Source organism: Haemorhous mexicanus, chromosome Z, assembly GCF_027477595.1.
Source record: "Haemorhous mexicanus isolate bHaeMex1 chromosome Z, bHaeMex1.pri, whole genome shotgun sequence".
NCBI classification, from domain to species: Eukaryota; Metazoa; Chordata; class Aves; order Passeriformes; family Fringillidae; genus Haemorhous; species Haemorhous mexicanus.
The window spans coordinates 75510298-75535933 of NC_082381.1; the positions used below are offsets into that span (position 1 = coordinate 75510298).

The following is a 25636-nucleotide window of genomic DNA, read 5'->3' on the forward strand; positions in this document are numbered from 1 at the left end:
ATCAAGAGCAGCTGGGCCAAAGGAGCTCAGTATGCACATGCCCTCAGATGGAGCACAACATTCTCTAAGGCAAATATCAGATAAAGCACATGAGAAAAAACCTGCTAGCTCAGCGTTTTTGTAAATAGAGAAGTACCTTCCCCCCCTCACTGTGGTTACCACTGTGTTCAGAAAATCACTCCTCGGCCCATCCCCCTCCTATGACTGTACCACTACCTCCAGCTGACTGGGGTGACTGACAAACTGCATAACAAAATGTTTGAAGTCACGATAGTAAAAATGCTTCACTATTATGCACAATAAATGGTTTCCACTTGGGATTACATAATGGAGAAATATTTTGGGTACTTTTTGCTCAAGGGGTTTCCTTTGCTTGCAGGGTCGTTCAGAAAAAGCTCCCTGAACTTTGAACCGCGTCTGCAAAATGAGATAAACAAGAGCCATATAAATACCACAGCCCTTTTCCCCACACTGTTTCCTTCTGCAGCGGAGCCAGGCAGAGCTGCCAAGAAGGGGGAGGAGAAAAGGGTAAGTGTGCTGGGTTTGCTGTGAAAGAGCTTCAGGACTTAAGATTTGGCAGAATGTTTGCTTGTTTCTTTGGCTGAAAAGGCTGACTGTGGAAATTCCCATTGGAAACTAAGCTGAAAGTTGAAATATGAAGAGAAGTATAAGGCAGGACATGGCTCTCCTGCCGCTCACAGGGCGGACAGCTGTTGCTGTGAGCTGCATGCCAGTGCTGCAGAAGGCTGCTAGAAAGGCAAGGAAGGATATAAAAATGTCATGAGAGTCTCATGTGTTCATAATAGATATAAAGGCAGGCTGCTTTCCTGATGTGTGGAAAGAATGGAAAAAGGCTGTGTTGGCATATACTGGACCACAGTTTCATCTTCAAAGTACTTTACCTAGAACGTCAGGAAAGAACTGTCGGGGACAGCTGGTTTTCACAAAAGCAGCAACAAATCACTCTTGTTTCAGAAGGTCAATTATTATTAATCTTTTAGGCTATGACAAGATGTATGGAACATGTAGTATTTATCAGAATTTATTGTTTCCAAACTGTTTTGTGGTCACTGTCAGACTGGATGTAAGTGGTGAAACTGTACAATTCCACAACCTAGGACAAGCTGGGGAGCAGCTTTATAATTTTTTATGTTTAAAATTTTAACTATTTCTTGATAATGCATGTTTAAGCAAAAATTGAGATGTTAATGGAATAAAATGAAAGGTAATTATAGAATTTCTTATATGCTTTGATTTTCATAAACATTAACTGAACTACGTATGGATATGAGATTTTATAAGATCTGAGGAGACCTGAAATTCAGTTTTCATTTCTGGTTTTTGCAAAATTGTTTCTGATGCGAGACTTCTTCATAGCTTTTTCTCAATGGGATTCAGATACTCCAGACTGACTTGTAAAAAAAAGTCTTTTTTATTATTTTCTGCTATGTTCTGTAGTACTTACTGTGTACTGAAATCCGTGGTTGGTGAGTGCACTTTTAAGACAGTGGAGTTTCTCTGTAACTGGAGTGAACTGGTCTACATTCTTCCCTACATAAACAGGCTTACCACAATTTATTTCAAAAAAGAAGAAACAAGGCAACTTTAAAATCACTGAAGTGTTAAAAATGGTCAAAAACAAATTACAAAGAGAAAGATTAGTAGTGCTGAAAAAAAATTCCAGTTATTCTGAATGTTTACTTTTTAGCTGTTCAAACACAGTAACAAAAAAACCACAAAAACTTTCAAGCACCACAAAGAAAAAACACCTACCTCTATTATCGAGGATCTCTACTGTAAAACCAAAGATATTAAGCAGTAAACAAAGAGCTCAAATTTATTATTAGAGGGGTTTGTTTATTTTTTTCTTTTCCTTTTCTTTTTTCTTTTTTTTTTTTAACTGAATGGAGCCAATATGCTGCTTTGTTTTCTTATGGGAATTACAGAGTCTGAACTTTGTTTAGGCATTGGCCTTACTTTGTTTATTTTCTCTCTTCTAAGGTAAAGCCCAGCCATGTGGGCAGGTCTGGGGCTAGTTCTGGCCCTCTGTCTCCTCCCAGGAGGAGGGACAGAGATCCACAACTGCCAGGAACCCCCAGAATGGCGGATTGGGGAGGAGGACCCAATGTGGAACTCCAGAGGCTCGGTGACAGTGGTGGCTCTCCTCCAGGCTAGCTGATTCTTGTGCCTGCGGCAGGCTTCCAGGTAAGTGTGGATCTTGTCCCGATTTTTGTTATCCAGCTGAGAATGCTACGTGTGCCCTTCCACAGATGCACACCATGAACTCTGGCTGCCCCAAATTCCACCATCATAACTGGCATGTGTGACCCAGTGACCTGGCTCCCTATCAGCAGAAGGGTTCTGTGCCAGTGGGTAGGATTCTTTATCTCTTGACCTACTCCTGACTGGCAGATCATCTTCTCCAAATTAGGTTTCCAACATAATAAATAGTATGATCAACCACAGGAACACCCAACAGAAACAGCAACAGATGATTAATGTAGCAAAAATGGTGAAGCCAAGAACTATCGCAACTCTTTAACATGATTAGATCACCTGAAATAGAGAGATCTGTGATCACTGATTTCTTATCCTGTAGGGGAAAAAAATAAACCAAAACCATGTGCTTTTCAGGCTTTTCATGTGGTATTTCAGCCTGCGTTCAGAGATCCTACATATATTTAAAAAATCTGGAAGTTAAGGTAAATACTGTCCTGTCAAAAAATTGATGAAGCATTCAAGGAAGTCATCAGTGTCAGGATTTCTTCCAAGACCTGGGACATTGGTGCTCTATTTTCTAGAACTTACTCCTTGCAAATAATTAGCTATCATGACAGTAACAACAGTAATAAAATAATTTCAAGCTAAGCCAAACAGGAATTGCATAAAGCTTTTATCTTTGATTTATTTATGGATTGTGAAATTATTTTGGCTTAAAAATTCATAGTGCCAGTTTCAGATTTGGACTTTAGTCACAGTGAGAACACCTTAGTTTGCCCCTCTAGGCTGCACAACTTACATATCATAGTAGGCTTTGCAAGTTTATTAAGAATTTGATTTAAAAACATAGTGTAAATCTGGCTCCATCAAAGTTAAAAGGGGGCTTTGTGTTTGGCTTTCAAAGTAGTTGGGTTTGGTTCTTACATTATAGAAAAAAAATGGGAAGAATCTTCCACATTCTAGACTATTTCCCATAACTGAAAAATAAATGTTTTCTAGAGCAATTCCATAGGCAAAATGCAAATGAAAGGGAAGAAACTCCACATCATACTTCTGTAATAAAAGCAAGATGGAGCATATTAACTTTTGTGTCAAATCTCATGATTCTCTACTGATTTATGATCTTGCTTCTTTACATTCCCACTAGTTTGGAGGACCTGCGAGTAAAGTTAGAGAATGAAGGATTGGTCAACATCTCGTATGTGGTTGTCAACCATCAGGGAGCTCAATCCCGGAGGGAATTTCACCTACTAAAAAAACGTGTTTCAGACTACATTACTGTCTACCAGCAAGATGAGCAGCAAGAGGATGTCTGGACTACTTTAAATGGAAACAAGGATGACTTTCTCATCTATGACAGGTGTGTGCTTACAGACAAACATGGGGAAATATTTGCATATATTTTGAGTAATGTTTTGCAGACCTCTATATTATTTCATTGATGTGCAAATTACAAAGACATCATGCTCAGCTTCTAAGTTTAACTACGTAAAGTGCTAGTATTTACTTGAAAAAAAAAGTTACAAAAGCAAAATCTGCTTTTGCATAAGTAATTTTTAAATAAATATTTTTTAAAAATTATTTTATAATTGCCATGGATTTAGATAAACATAAGTGAGTGTAAAATTTGGTAACGTTCATTTTTTTATAGTGTATTTATCTTCAGATAACTTCAATACATCCATGCATGTCAAAGTAGAATCTTTTATCTAATGGAAACTTTTTGATGAGAGTTGTTGAAAATGCCATGTAGACATAAGGAAAAATTAGTCCTTAGGTAAAACTTAAAACTTCAGAAGAAAATTGCTTTTTGACATAGGATTCTGCCACAAGAATATTTTGGCAGCACCAGTAGGAACTGTAGTTGAAATCCCAATTTTTTGATTTTGATGTGATGGTAGTTACTTGAAAAATCCTACACTTGAACCATGTCTATCCTTGTTACTTTATATTACTGTAATGAACATTGCAAGTTCACACTAAACCATAAATAAGCTTAATACAGAGTTAGAAAGTTACTCTTTTTGTGTAATGCGATGAATTTTAAAAAATTAGCTACATTAGGTTTGTGGGATGAATGATCTTGAATATTACAGCAGCAAATATGGCCAAGTAAGGAAGGCTGATGTCATACAACAGACAAACAGAACAGTGCTGTATTTCATCTGGGAGGGGGCCCAGACACCTTGCCCAGAGCATTTGAAAGGTTGACCAGTTCTGTGCTCTTGACACATAGGGTATGAGTACATTATGAATTGGCTTAGCACTATCCTGGCCAGGATCCATGATGGGTCTAGGAATCCGTGTTCTTATTGGGCCTTAGCCACAAAAGCTTTGCCTGCTGCTGGTCCTAAACGTGCAGTCCACATGTGGGGAGCTAAGGCCAGGGCACTGTGTGTTGGCACTGAACGAGCTGCCCTTGTGTACAGATTCTGCATTTTCTTCAGCTCCTTTGAGCAGATCAGTTGTTCAGTCAAGTGCATATCAGAACACTCAAGTGCAGACATGGGGCAAGTAGGCACCATAACAAACCTCTCATGCACAATAAATCAGTAATGCAGGGGCACCGCAGTGTCCATCCCAGTCAAAATACCTGTCAGGTTGCAGAAAAACCACCTGGTAAGGATGCAGCTACCACTATGGAAAGAACCCTTCTCATTATCCCAATGGATCTATAAAGAGTGCACCTCTGCCAGTCTTTAGTGCCACTCTAGGACAAGGCTTCTGGCAGTGTAGCTACCACATGAGCCAGAAATCATGCTGCACATCCTGGCCAATGCAGGTGAGAATTTGTAAGGAAGATACTGCATTTGCCTGTGAACTGGAACAGAAACACTCCCCGTGGAACTGTACAGCGTGTGTGGATTGGTGCAAGTAAAGGGAGATATCATAAGAAGAGATATTTAGTTGTAAGTATTTGTAACCACAGAGTTCTTTCTCTCCTTAGATGCGGCCGTCTAGTGTATCATCTGGGTATGCCCTACTCCTTCCTGCATTTTCAGTATGTGGAAGAAGCTATTAAGATTGCATACTGCGAAAACAAGTGTGGAAACTGCTCTTACATGGTATTTTCTTGTCTCATTCTGTGTATAATAGAAAAGTAGATTTGATTGGTATTAAAAATTTATTTCAGTGTGATTAATCAAAAAATATATGATTTTGAATTTACACATTTCATGCATCTTGACATATAGCTTTTAAACATTTTTCTAAGCGAATTCTATTTGATTTCAAATAGACTGACTATCTGAATTCCTGTCCTGATAGAAACACAAGTAACTGTCAGAAATATAAAGACAATCTTGGAGAGTTATTCTGTTTGTAGAGCTATGGAGGTAGTGAGCAATTAACTACTCTAATTTTGTGGGATGGGTAAGTACGTATTTTTTTTTTAAAACCCAGGAGTCAAACTCAAGCTGGTTTGCCTTACTGTTCATTGTAGTTTGCATTTAAACACAGTCTACAGGAGTTATTTTAAAAAAGTGATAATACAAGGTGGCAAATTATTGTTACTGCTATAAAAGAAGGGTAGTTTCCTGTAATGAATCATTCAAGACCAGAAACACTTTTAAGGATTATCAAGAAATGTACATACTTCATGGAAGTTCAACAAAAATAATAATTTTTGATCCCATTGTGCAGCGTTCTGGCTAAATGTAGACCAAAGGTCAGATGTAGGATCTAGGATAAGAATACTTGTTATTATCAATTACTGGAAAAATAATTGCTAAAAAGCCCTGTCTAGTTGACAGTGGTGTGACAGCACAAGGCTATTTTTGATATTTTCATACTTTGAGCAAAGCAGCACAAATAACTTAAAAGTGCCTTTCATGCTCTGCAAAAATGTCAGTTAATACTTTACATCTAGTTTAATTGAATACAGTGCCCTGTATTTAACGCAAGCATCTGTTTTGCAGGAACCTGATATTGATGGTGTATGTGAAAACATCACTAAAAAAGCAGTTGAAGAGCTGTCAGAGATAGAAGCCAAGCCGACAGATGAGCATTCCCATCCCAACCCGCACAGACATGGACACCACCACCGCCGCCACCACCACCACCACCATCACCAGGGCAGTCGTGATCCCAAACATGAGAACCACCAGGCTGCTGCTGAAACTGAGAGACATCATCCTCACAGCGGCTGGCGCCACAGGCTTTTTGGCCGTCACAGACACGATCAGATAGGTAGTCAGGAGCACGTAGACACTGCCCCTCCAGAAGAAATTGTGGAAATTCCACTAGATAAAAAACTACAAAAGAAAGGGAAAAACAGCTGCAAAAACCAGTTAACTTGAAATTGGCAGAAAGGATCAGACTCTACCTCTAATAGCTGATCCTGTCATTGTCGACACCTTCTCTTTGAAGAGCTAGGGAATTCTGTCACCTGACAGTGTCGTGGAGCACTACCAAATTCTTGCAGGTGACACGGGCAGCTGGCAGCAGAGGACATCACTGAGTCTTGACAGTGTCGTCTGCTCTCTGCTGCCTGACATTCATCACCAGCAGGAGCAAGTGAAACTAGTGACACCTGACAGTGACAGGAAAAGGCGAGGAACTGATCCTGAAAAACAAACTAAGCACCTTCCAGAAACAAGGGAGTCACCCTAACTCAGTTAATATAGTTGCAAGAGCAGAAAAATGAACAGATTTAGTGGTTTTATTGCCCCAAATTCAAAATTGTGCTGACAGGTATGGGTATATTGCAAAGAAGTGTATTTTTAGAGCAGCGCTCTTAGAATGATTGCATATCTGTCAAATTCCACCAGTAAAAAGTTTCATGATTTAAGGGAATTTGGCTGACCCCTACTTTGTTTTTCAGTTCCACTGGGAAGGTGTCTGCAGTCTTGGTTAATTTGTCTTTCTTGTTTCTCTTCTAACATTCTGCTTGCATTTGTGAGGACATGAGCATAAACTATGACCTAGGGGCTCCTGTCTGATGTTTTGCAATCAAGAACAGAAGATAACCAAGTCAGATATTTTAATCATTTTTTATTAGGAAGACAACAGATGTGAAAGTTGAGTTTGGCTTTTTTTTTTTTTTTCCTTAACCTGGGGATACAAATCATGTACAAGCAAAACTTACTCCTAAGCAATGTGACAGAATAATTCCACATAAAAAATGTAATATACAGACAGTGACTGCTTTATTTTTAAGTAAGAGATTGATATACTTAACTTTGACAAAGCTTTGTGGCTCTTCGATACAGTAAGAGCATCCATTAATACATACTGTTACATCATGTAAAATCCTACTAAATCAGTTAGATCATCCTGAAGTGAGTAGTGTCAACAACTGAGAGTCAGAATCAAAAAGAGCGTGGGATGAAACACGTTTAATCTTGGTGTAATGTTGATCTTTGTTTATAACAGTGCTGAATTGGATAAGTCTGTATCAATTAGCAATCTGTATCAATTAACATAATATACCACTTAAACTTGTATAACTTCTCTGTCTATTGCCTAGCTTTCCTAATGTTTGATTAACTGAATGGAAGTAAATCCAGTTGCTTGAAGGATTCCTGGATGAAGAAGAGAATATTCATGAAAAGAAAACTGCTATGAAAGCATACACCATAATTAATGATGGTTTAATAGGGAAATTACTACTCCTACAAAACCTGAATCTTTTTATTGTGAATGTTGATTAGCAAGAGAGTAGCTTTGAATATATACAGAATGCTTGCCTTTGGAATGTCTGTCATGAGTGTTTTCAATAAAACATACTTTCTTCCTATCTTGTTTTTATTTTGAGATGCAGAATTGGAAATACTTCAAGTCATTTACTCAGAATCTCCTCCGTTTGAAGGGCAGGTCTTGGCCTTTATTAAGACGTTGCTCCAAGTCTCTTATGGTGTTTCGGAGAATTTCAATTTCCTTGTTTTTCTCTTCCTGGAGATGCTGCAGCTTCTGTGAAAGTACAGGCAAAGGCTTCATTGTTAAACACATAAAATTATGTAACAATTCATTTTGCTACTGCAAGTAAGATATATTCTAGTAAGCATTTTTCCTCGGTATTTTGTATCACAAAAACTATTTGTATTGAAATACAGATATTTTGTAATACAAAAACTATTTCCCCAGAATCCTGTTTTACTGCCATCCCAAAGTCTTAAGCCTAAAAAAAAAAAAAAGGCATTATATCAGTGTCACTGCTGTCAGTTCCAGTTTAAGTTTCTAAGTTAACAATTCTGTAGTAAAAACACCTCACATGTTGCTTTTTGTTGTTCCTTGCCCGCAGTAGTATCAGTATGTCAAGAGCTATGACAGTTGGAGGTGATGATCTTAAAAACCTTTTCTATCTTAAATTATTCTATGATTCAATGAATTGAGTTGTGTAGAGGTGGGAGGGGGGTGTGGGAGAGAACACATGGAGAAACCCCAGGGGACTCCTGCTTCAAACACCCTGTACAGTACCTCTGTACTACAGGCTATGAAAGCACCTACCCTTCGATAGATACTTTGTGGTAAGACCGAAGCGTCTGAAAAGGACTTGGTGGTTTTATCCTGAGCTCTTGCCAATTTAGCATTGAACTGAAAGAATCAGGCAAAGACAAAACCGTGAGAATGAACAGCAGGGAAAAATAGGTGTATTAAATATGTCAAGTGTAATTTTCACTTTTTATTAGTTGCATGTTTAACCTGAGGGTAGTAGCAGTAAGCCTTTCTACTAAGTCTAGAAAAACAAGGCTACCTATATTTATTTTAAAAAGAATGCAGTTACAAGCTGTGTTTCTTCAAAAAAAAGCCTCAAAGTTTTGCAAAAGTAGTACAAATATGATTAACTAAAACCATGTAGATAAAAAAGATGCTTCTGAAAAAAAGGAATAAAATTGAAGGCTTCTCAGCCACATATCTACAGGAGGAGAAAATAAAGATGGTGCTCAAATCCTTCAGAACCATCATTCTTCTCCTAGATTCCAAGGATAAGTCAGCCTGAACACTTCCATATCTTATTTCTTTTTTGATGTGTGAAAGGTTTGAAGTATTTCCTTAATTCTTTCTGTAATAAGAGTGTTTTAAAATATGAGCAATGAAATACATGTTGAATGCTCTCTCTTAAATCTTTGCAGGACTAGAAATTTGTATTGGAATTTTATTTAAAAATATATATATTCTCACCATTCAGAAATTAAAACCAAGAAAGTTAAGCAGAAAACATTGTTGAATTTTTAATAGCTAAAAATCAAAAACTATTTCTAAGTAATTTAATTTGGAACAAGAAGAGAGAAACCTTCAGTCTCCCTATACAGTAGGTGGAATTTGACTCCTGCAGGAGTCAGTTCCATTGTGGAAGGGAGCTCCTGCCACTGATCCTCATAAAGACAATAAATAATTAAGTTTTCTAGATTCCCTCATATTACTTTGTTAAGTACTAATTAATATTTTTTCACTACACAGTTTCTTTGAAGTTTACCCAATGCCCAGTTCGTCTTTAAGTCAGCTTTGTAATGCGTACCTCTATCTGCAGTTTAATTATTTCATTCTGCTTCTCTTCATTTTGAATTTTCAGCTGTCTAGTTAGGTCTAATATTTCCAGTTCTTTTTTCTCTCTCTCTTCTCTATACTCCATTTCTTTTACTTCAACTAGCAACACAGTAACACCAAAATTATGATTATAATACATGAAATTATATAGATGAAAAATTAACATAATTTTCCAAATAGTAAAACTTTCTTGAACACCAGGTCAACATTTCACTGGAAGACAATTCAAGCAAAAAACCATACTGAAACTATATGAAAACTACATTGTCCTTTTAAAAAGACACCAGTAAGATGGTGTCTTTTTAAAAAAAGGCATATAATTTACAAAAACTTTCCTTGTTTTCACCTATATGGATGACCAAGAAATCCTGCTTTTTAAGGTTATATCTCTAATGAAGCAAATGAACATAGAAACCAGTTTTTTCCTCATTGAAGAATTATTTACTTGTGAAGATAATGTTCTACTCTCCAGAACATAGATAGAAGATTTGAACAGCAATCTAGCTTACAGTTTAAAGCAAGGTTCCAGTTGACACTTAAGTCAAGATTTCATTCCTTCTGATTTTTATGCTCACATTCCCAGCATTTGTTCTAACTATCTGGAAATTTCTGCTCATCCCGTGTTGCTGTACTATTGCTTCATTACCACTGTCTGCTCTCTTCATCGAAGATAAAATTCCATTAAACACTGCCCACTTCTAGCGTTCACATGTTTCCACTAAGAAGTGGAACTCATATTTATCTTAGACAAAATATAGCATCTAAAGGTGACTGTATGTTTTACCCATTGCTAAAGTGTTCAGTCTTCAGGGAACTTACATTTTTTCCTTGTATCGCAATTCAACTGTGTTATTTCTAATTTGTGGTCTTCCTCTTTGTTTTTAATTTCTGTCATGAGTTTCTCAATTTGATCCTTATACTCCTGTGAAGGTAAAATTTTTTATAAAGATCTTGCAGTTTCTGTGCTCTTAGCCTTCTGCAAAGCACAACCATCATGCAAAAATATACAGTACTCTGTAATTCAGTACTTGTTTTATCCTCAGCCTTCTAAATTGAAATACCCAATTACTTCTTACACAGTCTGGCTGAAGTCCACAGATTAAAAACATAGCAGATTTAATTGTATTACAGCTATCTGTTAATATAAAATTGGAAACTGTACTCCTTAGGAGAACAGGCAGATGGAGGGGTAATATTCCTTTCCCGAGAACAGGATCTGACACAATGATGCAGTTAGTTAAGGGACGACAGTTTCACTTTGTGGATTTTTTACTCAAGGATTGCATGATTCAAATGTGAGTTTTGTTAGTATTGCTTATACAAAGAATTCCACAATTTCATGTTGGCAACAGGAGACACATCAGTGATACCAGCAGCAGTGATGCTGCTGGCACTGACATACAAAGTTTGAAGATGCCAGTAATAAATTTACTCCAGTAACTACTCCAGAATTTTCAAGGAATTGTATGTAGCTGCCACTGTTGAGGTGCTGACTCCAAAGCTCTTGTTGCAGTCTTCTGACAAGATTGCCACTCACCAGAGTGGTTTGGGGACATTCACCAAGGCAGCCACTGACTGGGGATCAGGATATGGGGACATAGTCATGCACCTTCAGAATGACACCAGGAAGTCCCACCACGCTCACACATGTGTTTAATGGGTGGAATAATAGTTTATCACATCCTTCAGAAGGCATTACTGATTTTTTACCAGAACAGTCAAGATAATAGCTCTACTGGTACTAATATTTAAGTTTAACTCAGAGCACAAACACAGGCAAAGGAAATCAGCAATAAGATTCCTGATCCTAAACAGATAACAGATCTACACTCTCCACACAGAGAACTATGAAAACAGAGAACTGTGACTAGTGCTGCTGGTTTTACCTCCTTTGTAAAAATGAGTGCCATAGATACAAAGTACAGAGATCATATATGGAATTTATTATGAGGTACAGATTAGAAATTGAGATCTATTATCTTTGTAGTATTTATTCCTGAATAAACTGGACAGAATTCAGACCGCTCCTGAATCTCTGGCAGCACAACCAGACACCTTCAATGTGAAAACACTATTTCCACATGAATTTTTTTTTAGTGCAAAGGATTAGACTGATGAAGGTGAAGTTGAATTTAAAGCTAAATACAGCTTAAAAACCCCAAGTGCATCTTAGATTGAGCCAAAGTTCTCAGCACCAAGGAGTCTTAACCTCTTAGTTCTTCTAACACCTTCTCACATGGATACTGTCATGAGAACAACCCTTCTCTTTTTATACATGGAAAACATTAACAGAAGAGCACCAATAAGAGTATCAATAGGAACCCCTAACCAAAAAGATATACAGCATAATAGAGATGCAGTATTATTCCTTTACCTAAAGAATGATAACTTCTGACATACCTCTTCACAAGTCTTTAATTTATCTTGCAAGATGTGAATGGTTCCTTTCAGTCTATCATTTTCATCTCCAAAACAAAACAAAAAACATAAAAAAACCCCATAAACAAAAACTATATGGTACACTAAAAAGTACATTTTGACAATTTCTTTAGCATGAAAGAGGAATAAGGAAATTACTTGCATTTTTGACTTAGCTGAACTTTGAGAAACTTTTTTTGTAGACATTATAATCATCATTACAGAACCACATACTGTCTGTTTCCATTTTTTAACAAGAAAAATCATAGTTTAAGTTTAATCATAATATTTACTTGGCATTACTAATTAGAACTTTCTTTAGTCTTCTGATAAATGATGCATTCAAGAAAATCTATATGCAAAGTTCTTTGACTCAGAAAATATAAGACTATTGTTATGGCTACAACAGTTTCAAATTGGAAGATTCAAGTTTTTAAGTACCTGTTTCCCAAAAGTCAGAAAACTATGCAAACACAGGAATTAAAGAAAATAGATTTTAAAAAAATTATTAATATCAATTTGAGTATTAAAAACATCTGTATACTTCCAATGTTAGAGGTTTATTAATATATATGCTAATATGCCTTGAATGCATAATAATCATAAAATTAACTACATGGTGTACTGCTGAGCTCTAGTATAAAGATATAGCAAGTATTTCTTTTTTTTCAAGTAAAACTGAGTAGTTATCAATGTGGATAACAGCAATAACAGCAATAGTTGTTAATGTGGATAACAGCAGTAACATTTAATAACATATACCAAGGATTAAGACATGCTGGTTTAACACAGTGATAAAAACTGTGCATAAACATTTGAACAGTCTATAATCCAACAGCTGAATGACACTTTCTCAACCTTTGTAAAATTGCCTGTGTTACACTACAATGAATTTAAAGCCCAACTATTGATTAAATTAACCTCCTGGAGGCAGTTACTAAGTAAACGATGGCAATAATGACTATAGACATTTATTACTGCACAAGATTGATTTTAGATAATTTTTTTTTTTGTTTCTCTTTGCCTGCCATTAAGTTTCTGTGTCTGAAAAAAATTCAGTAAATTTAAGTGAACAAATTAAATGCCTGCTCATTCAAAATTACAGTACAGCAGATATATAAAACAGCATTTTTTGCCTTTACCTTTCACGTTACACTGGTTTTCAATGGTTTGTGTTAGACCCTTTATTACATTCTGTAGAGCACTGCATTCTGAAAAAAGAAAGATTCAGTGTTTTTGAATAGTGTCTTCACAAATTTACATTTTGTTTACAAAATTTTATCAAATATTTTATAATATTTTTGGTTAAATATTACTCTTAGTCTTTTTACTGACTGTAGAAATAACTCAGATTATTATAGCATGGTTATTACTTAATTTTAGCTTTTAGTTTGATGATTGATTAAAATCAATTTTATGAAGCAATACAAACAATTTCATAAAAGTAATACATTTTTGTTTCTAGTCAGAAAACAAGTATCTTTTGGTTTTCTGGGCAATACTATAAGTTTTCCATATCAGCCTTACACCAATTTGATGTATTTAATGAAACTGAGACTTACTTTCCTGACAGTACTTCTTTGCAAATTTTCTTTTTAACAAGACCAAGAGAATCCACTCATTGCAGTCTCTCACTCCTTTTTTACCCCTTTCTTGATGCATGTAGCATTCATTTTATGGCTCAACATAAGCTTTGAGAGATTCAGAACATGTGCTACAGCTCCATTCAACAGAATTATACATACAAGCTCTTATCAGTTTACATAGTTGTATTTCATAATTTTATTTTAAAAACTGTATTTTTAATATTCAAACACAACATGTACTTCCTGTAATACAGGATTTGGTTTTCATTAATATGACTTTTATCCCTTATGTTCATTGTAAGTTTATCAGGAGAGTCACAAAACTGTCAAAGACTGAGAACAGCGGAGGCTCTACAACTGAGGTTGCTTACTTTTAAAACTTCTTTCTCTTTCCTAAGTACCACTGTGTTTTGTGTTTCTTAAATGGCATTTAATTTCCTCAACACATAAAAGTTTGCTAAATAACAGTTACTCATCTCATCAAACTAAAGCCCTTTTGAAATCTATCATATCACTAAAGACTATATTACAAGCGAGGAAGATGGACTAAGATCCCAGCTAACAGGTTCTGTTTTCTGCTCAGTCTTTTTGACCGTCAGCCTGATCTTCCATCAAGTCTGCTTTTCATGCAGCCGAGTACATTAGCCAGATACATTTTTCCTATCCGTGCTTCAAAAAAAAAAAAAAAACAGTAGAGGGAGCACGAGCAGCACAGAAACACTGCCTGCCCCTCAGTTCCTGTGCCGGATTGAAAGCAACTCTGGAAAAAATCCTATTCAAAGTCAGAATGACGAGATCAGCATGCCCGTCTGTACCAACTAGTTCTACTACAAATTTCCTCCCATTTGAAAATGTATGGAAATTAACTCAGATGCTTGTAATTCATACACAATTTGGAAAGACACCTGAGTCAACACTAGAGCAGCAGCTAGTCTTTAAAAAGAATCACAACTGTTTAAGTGTAAGCCACTCTTTTGTACAGTCCCAAGAATATCTACTTATCTTTATTACCTTTAAAGGATATATCTTTGCAAATCTCATATGTACCTAAAGTTGTGACTGGAAAAAAATTCCTGGGAACCCACAAGTTTTGCTTGCTTACATTAAGAAAAAGAAGCAGAATTTTTCTTAATGTTTGCAGTCTCATAGACCACTGTCACAGCATCTGCTATGGATCCTGTGTAGCTTGTTCCCTGTAAGGAATACTGCCTACATGCAGAAAGACTGAACAGCATAAGTGTTCATCCAGATTTATAGTTGATTTTTTAATAGGGCAATTATATAAACCACTTTTTCCTTTAAAACCTTAGAAATGCTAAATAAACAAATATGCAACCCTGAAGATGCTAAATAGAACCTCCTTAACTGTTTCACAGACATGTGAAAAGCAGGAACATGATTGCTTTCTTTTAGAAAACTATATTAGAATTTAATTCAGAACTGAATTAAAGCATCACAGGAATCTATTTAGCCACCAAAGAAAAGGTTTAGGAGTAGAAAACAAAGATGTCAGACTTGTATCTGTCTAAAATGGATCTACAATGATGTACACGAAACAAAAACTGGGTTTTTGAATCTCATAATTTAGCAAAGAACGTATCAAGAGAAAATAAAGTTAATTTATGACCTTTCAGAGAGTGTATACACAGGCCAAACTGCTTTTCTTTTTCTACCTTATCTTGGATAGAAGTGTTTCACTGCCCTCTCCCTTGATTTTTAGATGTTTTCTTTCTTCCTTTGTTTTTTTTTCAGAATTTCCAATCTTCTTTACCTTAAACAGTTCCAGGAAAGACTTTTGACAAGGAATCAAGGACTCCTCATGCTCTCACTTGTTGGAGATTTCTTGGGGTGAGAAATACTATTTTTTTGTTGTTGTTGTTTCTTAAAACAAAGTGTTCTTCAGCCAGGATAAAATTCCACTTCCTCATCCCACTATCACTAGTAGCCACAAACCCTTCAGGGTAGGTGGAACAACAGCCTATCCTTCCACAGCACTCTTTCTTCACGCTCCTCCGCTGTAAGCAACTTCTGTCACCTGTGGACTAACTTTTTAAAAGATACTTCTGGAGCTGTGGCTGAACTGGGTTCTGGGAAACAAGCTTGGGACATAAGGCTAGGAGAAATATTTTTTCCAAGCCACAATTGGCAATATCACTCTATAAAAGCCTACAGTCTCACTACTACAGTCTGTTCAGATAACTATTGCCCAGAGTAAAGACTGAAAGTATCAATGCTGTATTGGTCCCTTGTGCCCCTCCAGTGCTGCAGAGGACCCCTCTATAATCCCATCAATATAAAAGAGGATCTGGAGTCTCTTTTTAATTCCCCAATGCTTTGACCTTCCAAAATTTTTTTATAAAGAATTTAACCATTAGATGCAAAAGTTTTAATACTCTGATTCTGAATACCACATATGCTATTACCTCTTTTGAAGGGTTAGTGTGGAAAGTCAATTTAATAAAGGTGCCAAAGATAATTTCTATCAATTGTAAAAAGAAAAAGAAAAATAGTTTAGAAACGTTATAGACTTACTAATTTATAATAACTACATCAGCCTTTCATATCCTTTTTGAAATACTCCTAATGTCACCACCACTATTCACAGGCTCTGTTCATCTTCAGTAACATGTTAACTGTTTACCTGAAGGTTGCTGTGGCAGTCTCTGCCACAGTTTATGTCAATTTTCTGTCCAAGATGTTTTTTTGAAACTCTGCTTTATGAGTACCAATAATGAATACGGTTCAAAACAATAAACTTACAAGCATTTAATGTCCTGATATTTGAAGGGTCTTCCTTATTGGTAAGCACATTAATCTAATAGTTTACACCTTACTGGTAAGTACAGAATCACAGAACCACAGAAAGGGCCCTTATTCAGTCATCCGGCCCAAACTGTCTGCTCAGGCAGGGCCATCCCAGAGCACAAGGCACAGGATTGCAACCAGACGGTTGTTGAATGGCTCCAGCAGGGAAGATTCCACCACCTTTCTGAGCTTAACCTAACAGAGCAGCCATGATAATTGTCCTTATTTCTAAATACATTCTATCCCTTTGGCATCTTGCACATATTTTACTTCATTATCATCAAACAGCTTTCGGAATCACCTCTTGGATTCTCACGTTGTTCCAAGTTCCTGCTTTTCACTTGATTTTGTCAATGTTACTAATATCTCTGCAATTACTCTTACTCATTGACCAGGATGCTTGTCTTACAGCAATTCTGCCTCCTGTCTGTATCTGCACTATCCCTATGACTTCAATATTGCTGAGGTTTGTTTTTTCCTGACTATCCCTGTTGCTGAAACATTAGTTCATATTTCAGGCTGAGTGCTCTGGTACTTTTACTTGGACTCCTGCCACCCACACTTTTTTTCATCCTATGTTTCAAAAGAAGCTCCAGAGGCTGTTCTCTTCAGTTATATCAGCGTAACTATGTCACCAATAATTTCTCTCTTATCTCATGAAAGTGAGGCAGTACTGTTTACAAAGCTCAGATCTCTCTTCTGACTTTGATCTGTTTTTAGTCTCTTCTCTTGCTGCAGTCATCCCAGCAGCTCTGGTTTCCTGAGTTGTCTTTTTCGCTTTCTCTGCTACCTTTTATATCATAAGTTCTATAGCAAGAATGATTTCTGCTTTTTGTCCACCTTTTCCTTTCCTTTTTTACAAACTTGTTTATATAAACCCACTCCTTTCTGGTTTCATCAATAAAGAAGTCTCTTCTGTTTCTGAGTGACTGTCCTGCACTGTCTGAATTTTGTGCTTAATAGAGAAACAAGTGTTTCTGACTCAAACCAAAGTTCCATCTAGTTCACTATGCCACTTCAAAATACACACTACAAGATAATTCAGTAAAGATGAAAATAAAGCTAGCTAAATACTATCATTAGTACATCCTCTCAACTTCCCAAATACAGAATGAAGGGGGACAATGAGAGATACTGTCTTTGTGTTTAAAAAATTTGTTGTTTTTCATTCTTTTTTTCCAATTTTTTTGGATTAATGTATACTTCTGTTATGCACAGGCTTCTGTGGAACTGATTTAACTTTATTTTGTAATGTGTGGCAAAGTTCCTTCTTTTGTTAGCTTTAAATCAATATACAAGTTTTACTTCCATCTAGTTTTTTTATTACATTAGACGATGAATATTCTATTCTGTAATCACTTTCTCTGTGCCATTCACAATTTTAAAGCTATGAGTCATATCAGCTCTATTCTTTGTCTTGGCTGAAAAGTTCCCAGCCAACGGAAGTCTTCCCTCAAATGTCCCAAAATTGTGACCAAACCTGTGAAAGCCTCAGGTGCATTTTCCCCCATGCACCTTCTGGGTGTTCAGCTGGGCACAATGCCATCTTAAAAAGAGTATAGATGGTGACATTGAAAAAAAGGCTGGCAGCAGATTCAGAAATAGCCATCCCTTCTTCCCATGGGAGCTGCTTGTAAACAGATGCTTTTGCCCTTGGCCTATGCTGCAGTTGTGTGACAGCCACACACTAGACCCTGGTCATGACCTAGAGAATGATTTTCTAGCTTGATATCAGATCTGCCCCTGCACTTGGGACTAAGTAGAGATCCTTGGGCCATGTCTGGCCTTTGTTACCATTTCTGAACTCCATTCTGACTCAGCCTCCTGAGTCGCTCTCATCACTACAGACTTGTTTGGTAATCTTTTGGCTAACCATGGCACTCCTCGCTGGGCCAGCCCTGCATGGGCACAGTGGGAGTGAGCCTTGCATGGTTAAGCCCCCACATACATGGTCTTTGTTGTAGGAGTAGTTCCTGATTCCTTGTATCTTGCTCCCTCCTAGCAATACCAAGCCTTGCCTCCTTCTCTGTTACCTTTTCTAGTTCTGCTATTGTCTATTTTGAGATCTGTGGACCAGAACATGACATCAAAATCACAGACCTTACAGAGTCACAATGCTTATTTATCTTTTTCTTTCATCGTCATGCCTACCCCTGTGTTTGCTTCTTTGTCTACTGATATTTTAAGACAATACATATATTTCTAGATAACTGTTTAGAGGACACCAAGATGTCTTTCCTGAAAAGCAGCCGACTAACATCAACCATTGTTTTTACAAAATGCCTCTCATTTGCGCTGCTACTGGTTTCCATTTCCCCTGTCATCTTGTACCACAAGTTTTTGGTACATCCAAAGAGATTATCATCATAAGCTAACTTCACTCACTCAATAGCTTAATTTCAACGCTTAATTTCTGATTATGCTAAATTATCCAAGTCCCAGTGAAGACTGAAATAAAACTCAACTGGCAATCTCCCTCCTGTGTGAAACTCAGTTTATTCCTACCTTGCTTCCAAACTTTTAGCAGGCTAACTTCCCAGAGATGAAAGTCCTACAAAAGATGCACTTTTCAGCTACTTTACAAACTACAGAGAATATGCAACCACAAATCCATGCTCAGCACTAGATATTGTTTCTCATTTCAAATACTCATCAGAAAACAGTTCTAGAATAAAACAAATCTTAATTTTATAGTTTTCCCTGTAGTTCCTCTTTGGTTTCACAACTTTTTAATTTTTTAAATTATGATTATACACTTATAATTACCATCCCTAAATGGTAAATGATGTTTTATTAGCATTCATTGAAAAGTCTGAATCCTCATACAATTAATATGAATATTAATATTTACTATGAGATGGATTTCATTACATGATTCAGGGTTAGGCATTACTGCTTTTTCCACACTATCTTAGATCCTTGCTATGTAATTTTTTATGGCTGAAAGTAATGGAAATATCTCTCAGAACTTCTTGAATACATGCAAAAATCATATCTTTCAAATAAAATAACTTACCCTCTTTTACTGATTCCTCCTTTGATTGGCTTAATGTTAGCAATCTGTTACATTTTTCCAGCTGATGAATCAGTAGGTTATTTGCGTCATTAATTTCTGATATTTTCTAGAAAATTGGAGAAGGACTAATATTAATATTAACATGTTTAAAGTTTTGAGTTTTAAGTGAATAAAAAATTTAACAATTCTACAATTCTGCAGTCCAAGCCTGTAATATTTCCTATTCAGGGTATTCCTTTATAGAGGATTCATAGTGGACTTGAGACCCTTTACTGTTCCAAGTTCCATGATGTTATGGAACATCATGAGTTATAAACTATTTTCCTCTCAGTCTTGTAGCCCAGAGTCTGGATCAATCCTCTGCAAGGTTCTTTCTACTGCTTTTCATATGAAGCTCTCAACACTCTTGCAGAGCAACAACTTGAATAGTATATGGGAACAGCAATTGGTATAATAAGTTAATTCCAAGAGAAATGCTAAATTTATTTCAGGTGCTCCTTTTATGCTACCTCTAGTATGGATCGGGTGACCAGGAAATCAGCAGAAAGCTCATCAACATCAGTCTAAAAAGAAACACAGTACTGATTTTCCTCAGAGGGTCAATCTTTTGAGAAATGACACACATGTAAGATAAAGGAAGCTCAGTGCATACAGAATGTAGGAATTCATGCTCCTGAAAAGGCAATGACATTTTTCTAGAACAAGGAGCAACTTCTGAAAGGATACCCCAGCACTAGACCACCTGGTCTAGTGAGCGGTGTCCCTTCCTATAGCGGTGGAAGTTGGAATTAGGTGGTCTATAAGGTCCCTTCCGGACCAAAAGATTCTGTGATTCTAGGAAAGCAGTGTAATCCAGTTAATCTTCAACACCATCTTCCATAGTCTTCCTGAGAAAGCCAATCTGGCCTCTGGATGATTAAAATTCTAGCACAGAAACAAAGGCTTCTCAGATTTCACTAGAATCCACTCCTATGTCTCCAGGATACAGTCAATACAAACAGCTTTCCAAAGGAAGTTGGTATTACAAGGCATAACAGTAAGCTGATACAACAACTTAAAGAGCTGACACAACCTAAATTTTTCAGAAAGATTTTGAAAATGCCACAGAATAATTATAGATGGCAGTCTCAACATTTTTTACCTTCTTCACTTACCTTTTCTATCTCTGAGAAGTCATATAAAAGTTTATCAAGGTTCACTACACTGGTTTTCTTCATAGTTTCTTCATCACTATGATTCATTTATTTCTGGATCATATAATCAGATGATCACAAGATATATGTAAAAATAAATCTATAAATTAATATATTTATCATTCACACCACACAAATTCTTAGGCAAAAATGTAAGAAGAACAAAGAAGAGTCTTTTTAAAAATTAAAACTATTTTTGCATTGAAGCTAAACTACAGCCTATTTAAAATCTTGTATTTCTGGGAAATGCCATGATGGTCAGAAAGCCCAAACAATACCTGCCAAACTGATATATTGTTGTTGAATTTGGAAAGTTTGCTGCAATTAAAAAGTTAACCTGGATCCACTTCCACAGAGAATAATGCACAGGAACATAATAATTCAGCATCTTTTACCTGTGTAGATGCTCAAATACTTGGTTACTCAAGTTTAAAGGTACTTACATATTTTCTTATAAAAAACAAGAGCTAAATCAGTGATAGGCACTGCAACACATAAACCTTGCTGCAGAATAAAGACAGTATTTTGAAAGGCACCCGTATAGTTCCAGATTTTTAACATAACCCCTATTTTTATAAACTCTGCTTACAGAATCTTCAACATATATTTGCAAGATGGGTCTGAAATACAGAACAAGAATGCTTCTAAAAATATTCAAACTACTTCTCAACATGAGGCTCCATGAGACAAAAATTCCAATACCTACTAGTAAACCAAACAAAATGACCACTTCTGTGTGGAAATGTGTGAACAGCCTTTTCACAAATAACAAAAAAATTGCAATCAGGGAGATGAACCAGACGTTAAAATGTGTTCACTACCCAGAAACTGAATCAGTTTCCAGACAGAAATACTTGCAGTACAGTTAGGCAGAAATAGGTAAACGCACAACACTAAGCAGACACCAGAATTACATAACTGAGTAATTTTCTCAGTCATTCAATATTTACAAGCTTTTATGTGTATGTAACTTCATGAACATAGCAGTAAGATACTGGCTCTTGTGTGTTTAATATTTTTTCCTTGTGCCTACTCCTTCCTCAGTGAAACTAAAACTAATTCATAAGCCAAAGCTCAGTTTTTTAAATTAGCAGTTTTAAATTGTCAGAATATAGTAAACTTTGAAAAATTAATGCTTCTTAGTTAATGGGGGTTTTGTTTTTTTAATTAATTAGTAATCTTAATTGCTTGCAACTTACTACAATGCAATGATTTGTCAAATTGGGGTTTAAAATATGTATTCAGGACAATCAAATTTTTAAAACAATTACCCATCTTAATATTCTGTTAGATAATAATTTAAATGTACACTATGAATATCAGTCCTTTGACTTTTCCAATCCTTGTCATGGGCAGTATCTTATGCTTGTCAATCACCATTTTTTTTTAAAACTGTGTTCCGCTCTCCACATTTAGACAGAGGATAGAACTCAGGGAGCTGCCGTGTTGAGCTGTTTTGTTTGTGTGTTTCCTTATTCTATGGCATCACTTGTTTTCTCGGAAGACAGGATGTGCTCAGCACTTGGCAACAGTACCACTGGGTACAAAACTCCTGCTGAACTGGAACAGTAAATTAAAAATGATGTTGTATTATTAATGTTGTATTTTTTTCCAGCAGGAAAACTCATCACTGTTATTTTTGTGCATATTACTATTACACATTATGTCTTCAAAAGGCACTTTTTGTCAAACCTCCCACTCCTGTTTTGGACAATATTTATGTCACTGGGAAAAAAATTAAAGATTTAAATCGTGGGTTTGACTGCTGTGACACCTTCCCTTAATGCCTCTTTGACCCCTTGCCACCCATTATTTCCCAGTATCACTTCTGAAATTACTGTAGCTGATGATCCCGTTTTGAAAGACAAGTTTTCGATTTTTTGCTGCATATGGCAGTGAAACGTATAAATAAATACATAAATATATACATATATATATATATATATATATATATATATACACACACACACACACACACACACAGAGTGAGAGAGAGACACACAGATATTAACTGAATGTAGGAATTATTCAGTAGCAGGCACGTCAGGCCCACCCGTCCGCTCCGGATGCTCGCCTAGACCCCTGCCCCTCAGGCTCCTGAGGGGAGCGCCCCTGCCCGCCCCGGCGTGAAACCCCGCCCCGCCGGCGGGGCGTACAACTACCGCCCCTGCGGGGGGCGTCCCCTTCCCACCCCCCCCGCTGGTGGGCTCGGCCGAGCCACGCGTTCTTACGGCCTCCCCTCAGGAGGGGTTCCCACTCAAAGCTGGAATGTGTCCTCAGTAGATAGATGTTAATTTACTTTATGAACCTAGTTTTTTTACAGAAATAGGCTTTATAATTGCATTCCTGGAGCCCAAGCTGCGTTCTAGTATGTGACATTTCACCCTTAAGGGGAAGGGAGTAGCCAAGATTCATAAATGCTTGTAGTTGAACAGAACGACCAAAGTCAGGGGGTCTACAGAAGTGTGAAGTGGCATGTCAGTTCCTGACCTACCCTATAAGCACATGGAAGTGGGCTAAAGGGATAAGATGAAGAGGGAAGGGGAAGGGATAAGATGAAGAGGGAAGGGAAGGGGAAGGGGAAGGGGAAGGGGAAGGGGAAGGGGAAGGGGAAGGGGAAGGGGAAGGGGAAGGGGAAGGGGAAGGGAGGGGAAGGGCTTCCAGGGTCTTGTGTGGTCTTGATCTCTCCTATAGTCCATGCCCACTTCTTGGCCTCATTCCTGAATTTGTGCTGTGATGGGTTGTGCTCCAGAAACTGGAACAACAGTGTTTGTCCTGGAAAATTGCTGCACTACCTCCAAATGGCCCCTTCTCCAGCCACTTCTTGTTCTTTCTCACACTGTGTTAGTACGTTTACAATCTTTAGTGATTACCAACAATTCTTGTCTGTTATTACCAGCTGTCCTTTCTTGGCTCCACAGCAATCCAGCTATCCATGTTCAAGACATACACATTGAGACATACACCCTTATCTTCTGGGATTCTAGAGTAGAAATGGACTTGTCCAAAATGCTAAATACTCCACAGCTTTCTCAGATAAATGGTTTTTGTCTTGACTAAAGTGGGAAGATGTTACATCTTGAATACTTTTTGGTGCTGTCCCCATGATCAGAACTGTCTGTTGTGCAAATCAGAAGATGTGGGTGCATGCAGGACCTTCTGTGCCTGCAAACACCCAGAGAAATAACAAACTACCAGTCATGGTCACACATGCTGTTTGGCAGGCAGCTGCTTTATCAGAACATCTGTGGGTTGGTTGTGTGCACTGGGACATTGACTAGGCAAATTGATAAAAATAATTTTCATGGCTAGGAGGTCTGCAGCTGAGATATCAGTGGGGAAAGGACACAGTGCCAAGTGTGTCATGGGCAGATATTAATAGAGAAAGATATACCCAGGGGACTTGGTACATGCTACTCACGTTTTCTAGCTCACTTTCCTTGTTCCACATACCAATTTTTACAAAACCTCTTTCACAGTTTCAGTTGTCCTTGTAAATTGCACAAATTTTTCAAAAGGTTTGGTACTTCCGAAATTTGAATTAAAAATTTGTAATTAAAGTTAATAAAATAAATAATCACAGCAATTAATGTTCCTCTTAGACCTAGAAAAAGGTCTACTGATGGTTACTAAAGAGAGAAAACTCCGCCAAACTCTTGAGTAGTGGGCATTTTACCACGCAGTAAACCACAGTATATTGCACAGCCTATTTTTTGTGTTATTTAGCTGTGTTTTTGTTGTATGGATTACATTCATAGGAAGACAGGAAGTGAACTCTAAAATCCAGGTCTTATGATTAGACAAAAATGTTACTCAGTGTCCACATGTTATATTTGTAATAATGCTATGCTAAATGACCTATATGTAAATATGTCATTTGACTTCTGGGAAGGTGATTACTATGAACAGACTGGGCAAAAATGCAGAAAATAAACATTGAGGGAAAAATGTTTGACAGATTTTGACACAGAAATACATGGAATGAAGTCTGTAAGCCGGGGGTAGAACATTTAGCTTGTAAAAAGTTTGACAGTCAGCAAATATTCTTTTGCTTTAGCTTTTAAAATATTGCTCCTAAAATAAGCAGTTTAACACTGCATGCTTCCAAAAGATGAGATTTTAATCTGTAGTTCATTTAGAGTTCATTCTAATTTTTTTTTTGTCCTTTTATGGGGTAGTAACTTCTCGTGCAAGGCAGATCAAGCATCTGGTGATCACTGAAAATATGTTTGACATCCCCTGTGTATTAGGCAGGAGAGCAGCAGGTAGCTGACGATGCATACTGCAACATACAGAGTTTCTGACACATATGGAAAACACTGATGCCTTTTATTGCCATCGTGAGCATCCCTGTAAGGGAAACTGCTGCACCAAAGACCTGTGACAAGACATTGTTTCATATTGTTTCTCACAAAGAGCACAATCTATGTACATTTAAAATCTCATGGTGAGGCATGGGCTTGAGCAATGTTTTAGTGGTCTTCATGCCATTTTGATGGTCTTTAACAGCCTTCTGTACAACCCTAGCCATCTCAAATGGATGTGTCAGCTTCTTTCACGGAGTTAAACTTTGCAAGATTCAACACAGTTTACAAAATTATTTGTTTTGGTTTTTTCTGAAGAACACATGGAAGGAAGAGCATCAGTTTTAACCTGCTCTAGACTGCCAGAGCACTCATCCCAATGTTTGGCAGAGTATCACATGGACTTAAGTGTCAGATTTTAGAGTAGCTTAATAAAATGGGAGTATAAATTGTACTGTCATGTATCTGGAGCATCAATGTACTGTTTGACATGTTATATTCCTTTTGAGAAAAGGATTTGTTTTTATAGTTTAGGAAATGAAAGCTGTCAAAAAGGGTGTTTGGTATAGAAGTACCCATTTCTGTTACATTCTCCAAAATGTTTAA

The 25636-nt window shown here is 37.0% G+C and overlaps 2 protein-coding genes across 2 annotated transcripts; one reads left to right on the forward strand and one right to left on the reverse strand.

Moving 5' to 3' along the window:
• The first annotated feature begins 375 nt into the window (after positions 1-375).
• On the forward strand, positions 376-7957 carry SELENOP (selenoprotein P). Its single transcript, XM_059873107.1, has 5 exons — positions 376-528; positions 2002-2205; positions 3368-3580; positions 5168-5285; positions 6138-7957. The coding sequence occupies exons 2-5, from the start codon at positions 2015-2017 to the stop codon at positions 6798-6800; spliced, it is 1185 nt and encodes a 394-aa protein (XP_059729090.1). The 5' UTR covers positions 376-528; positions 2002-2014; the 3' UTR covers positions 6801-7957.
• Positions 7683-20774, reverse strand: CCDC152 (coiled-coil domain containing 152). The gene is made up of 8 exons (XM_059873108.1): positions 20688-20774; positions 19534-19639; positions 13269-13337; positions 12109-12173; positions 10528-10630; positions 9680-9807; positions 8668-8754; positions 7683-8130 (listed from the first exon to the last, which is right to left on the reverse strand). The coding sequence occupies exons 1-8, from the start codon at positions 20772-20774 to the stop codon at positions 8008-8010; spliced, it is 768 nt and encodes a 255-aa protein (XP_059729091.1). The 3' UTR covers positions 7683-8007.
• Between the last annotated feature and the right edge of the window lie 4862 nt (positions 20775-25636).

Coding starts and splice junctions, on each gene's coding strand:
- CCDC152 (XM_059873108.1), bottom strand. CDS start 20,774: ATGAATCATAGTGATGAAGAAACTATGAAGAAAACCAGTGTAGTGAAC. Junction 13,338..19,533: donor GGAGGAATCAGTAAAAGAGG/GTAAGTTATTTT, acceptor TTCTTTTTTCAG/AATGCAGTGCTCTACAGAAT. Junction 8,755..9,679: donor TAATTAAACTGCAGATAGAG/GTACGCATTACA, acceptor TGATTCTTTCAG/TTCAATGCTAAATTGGCAAG.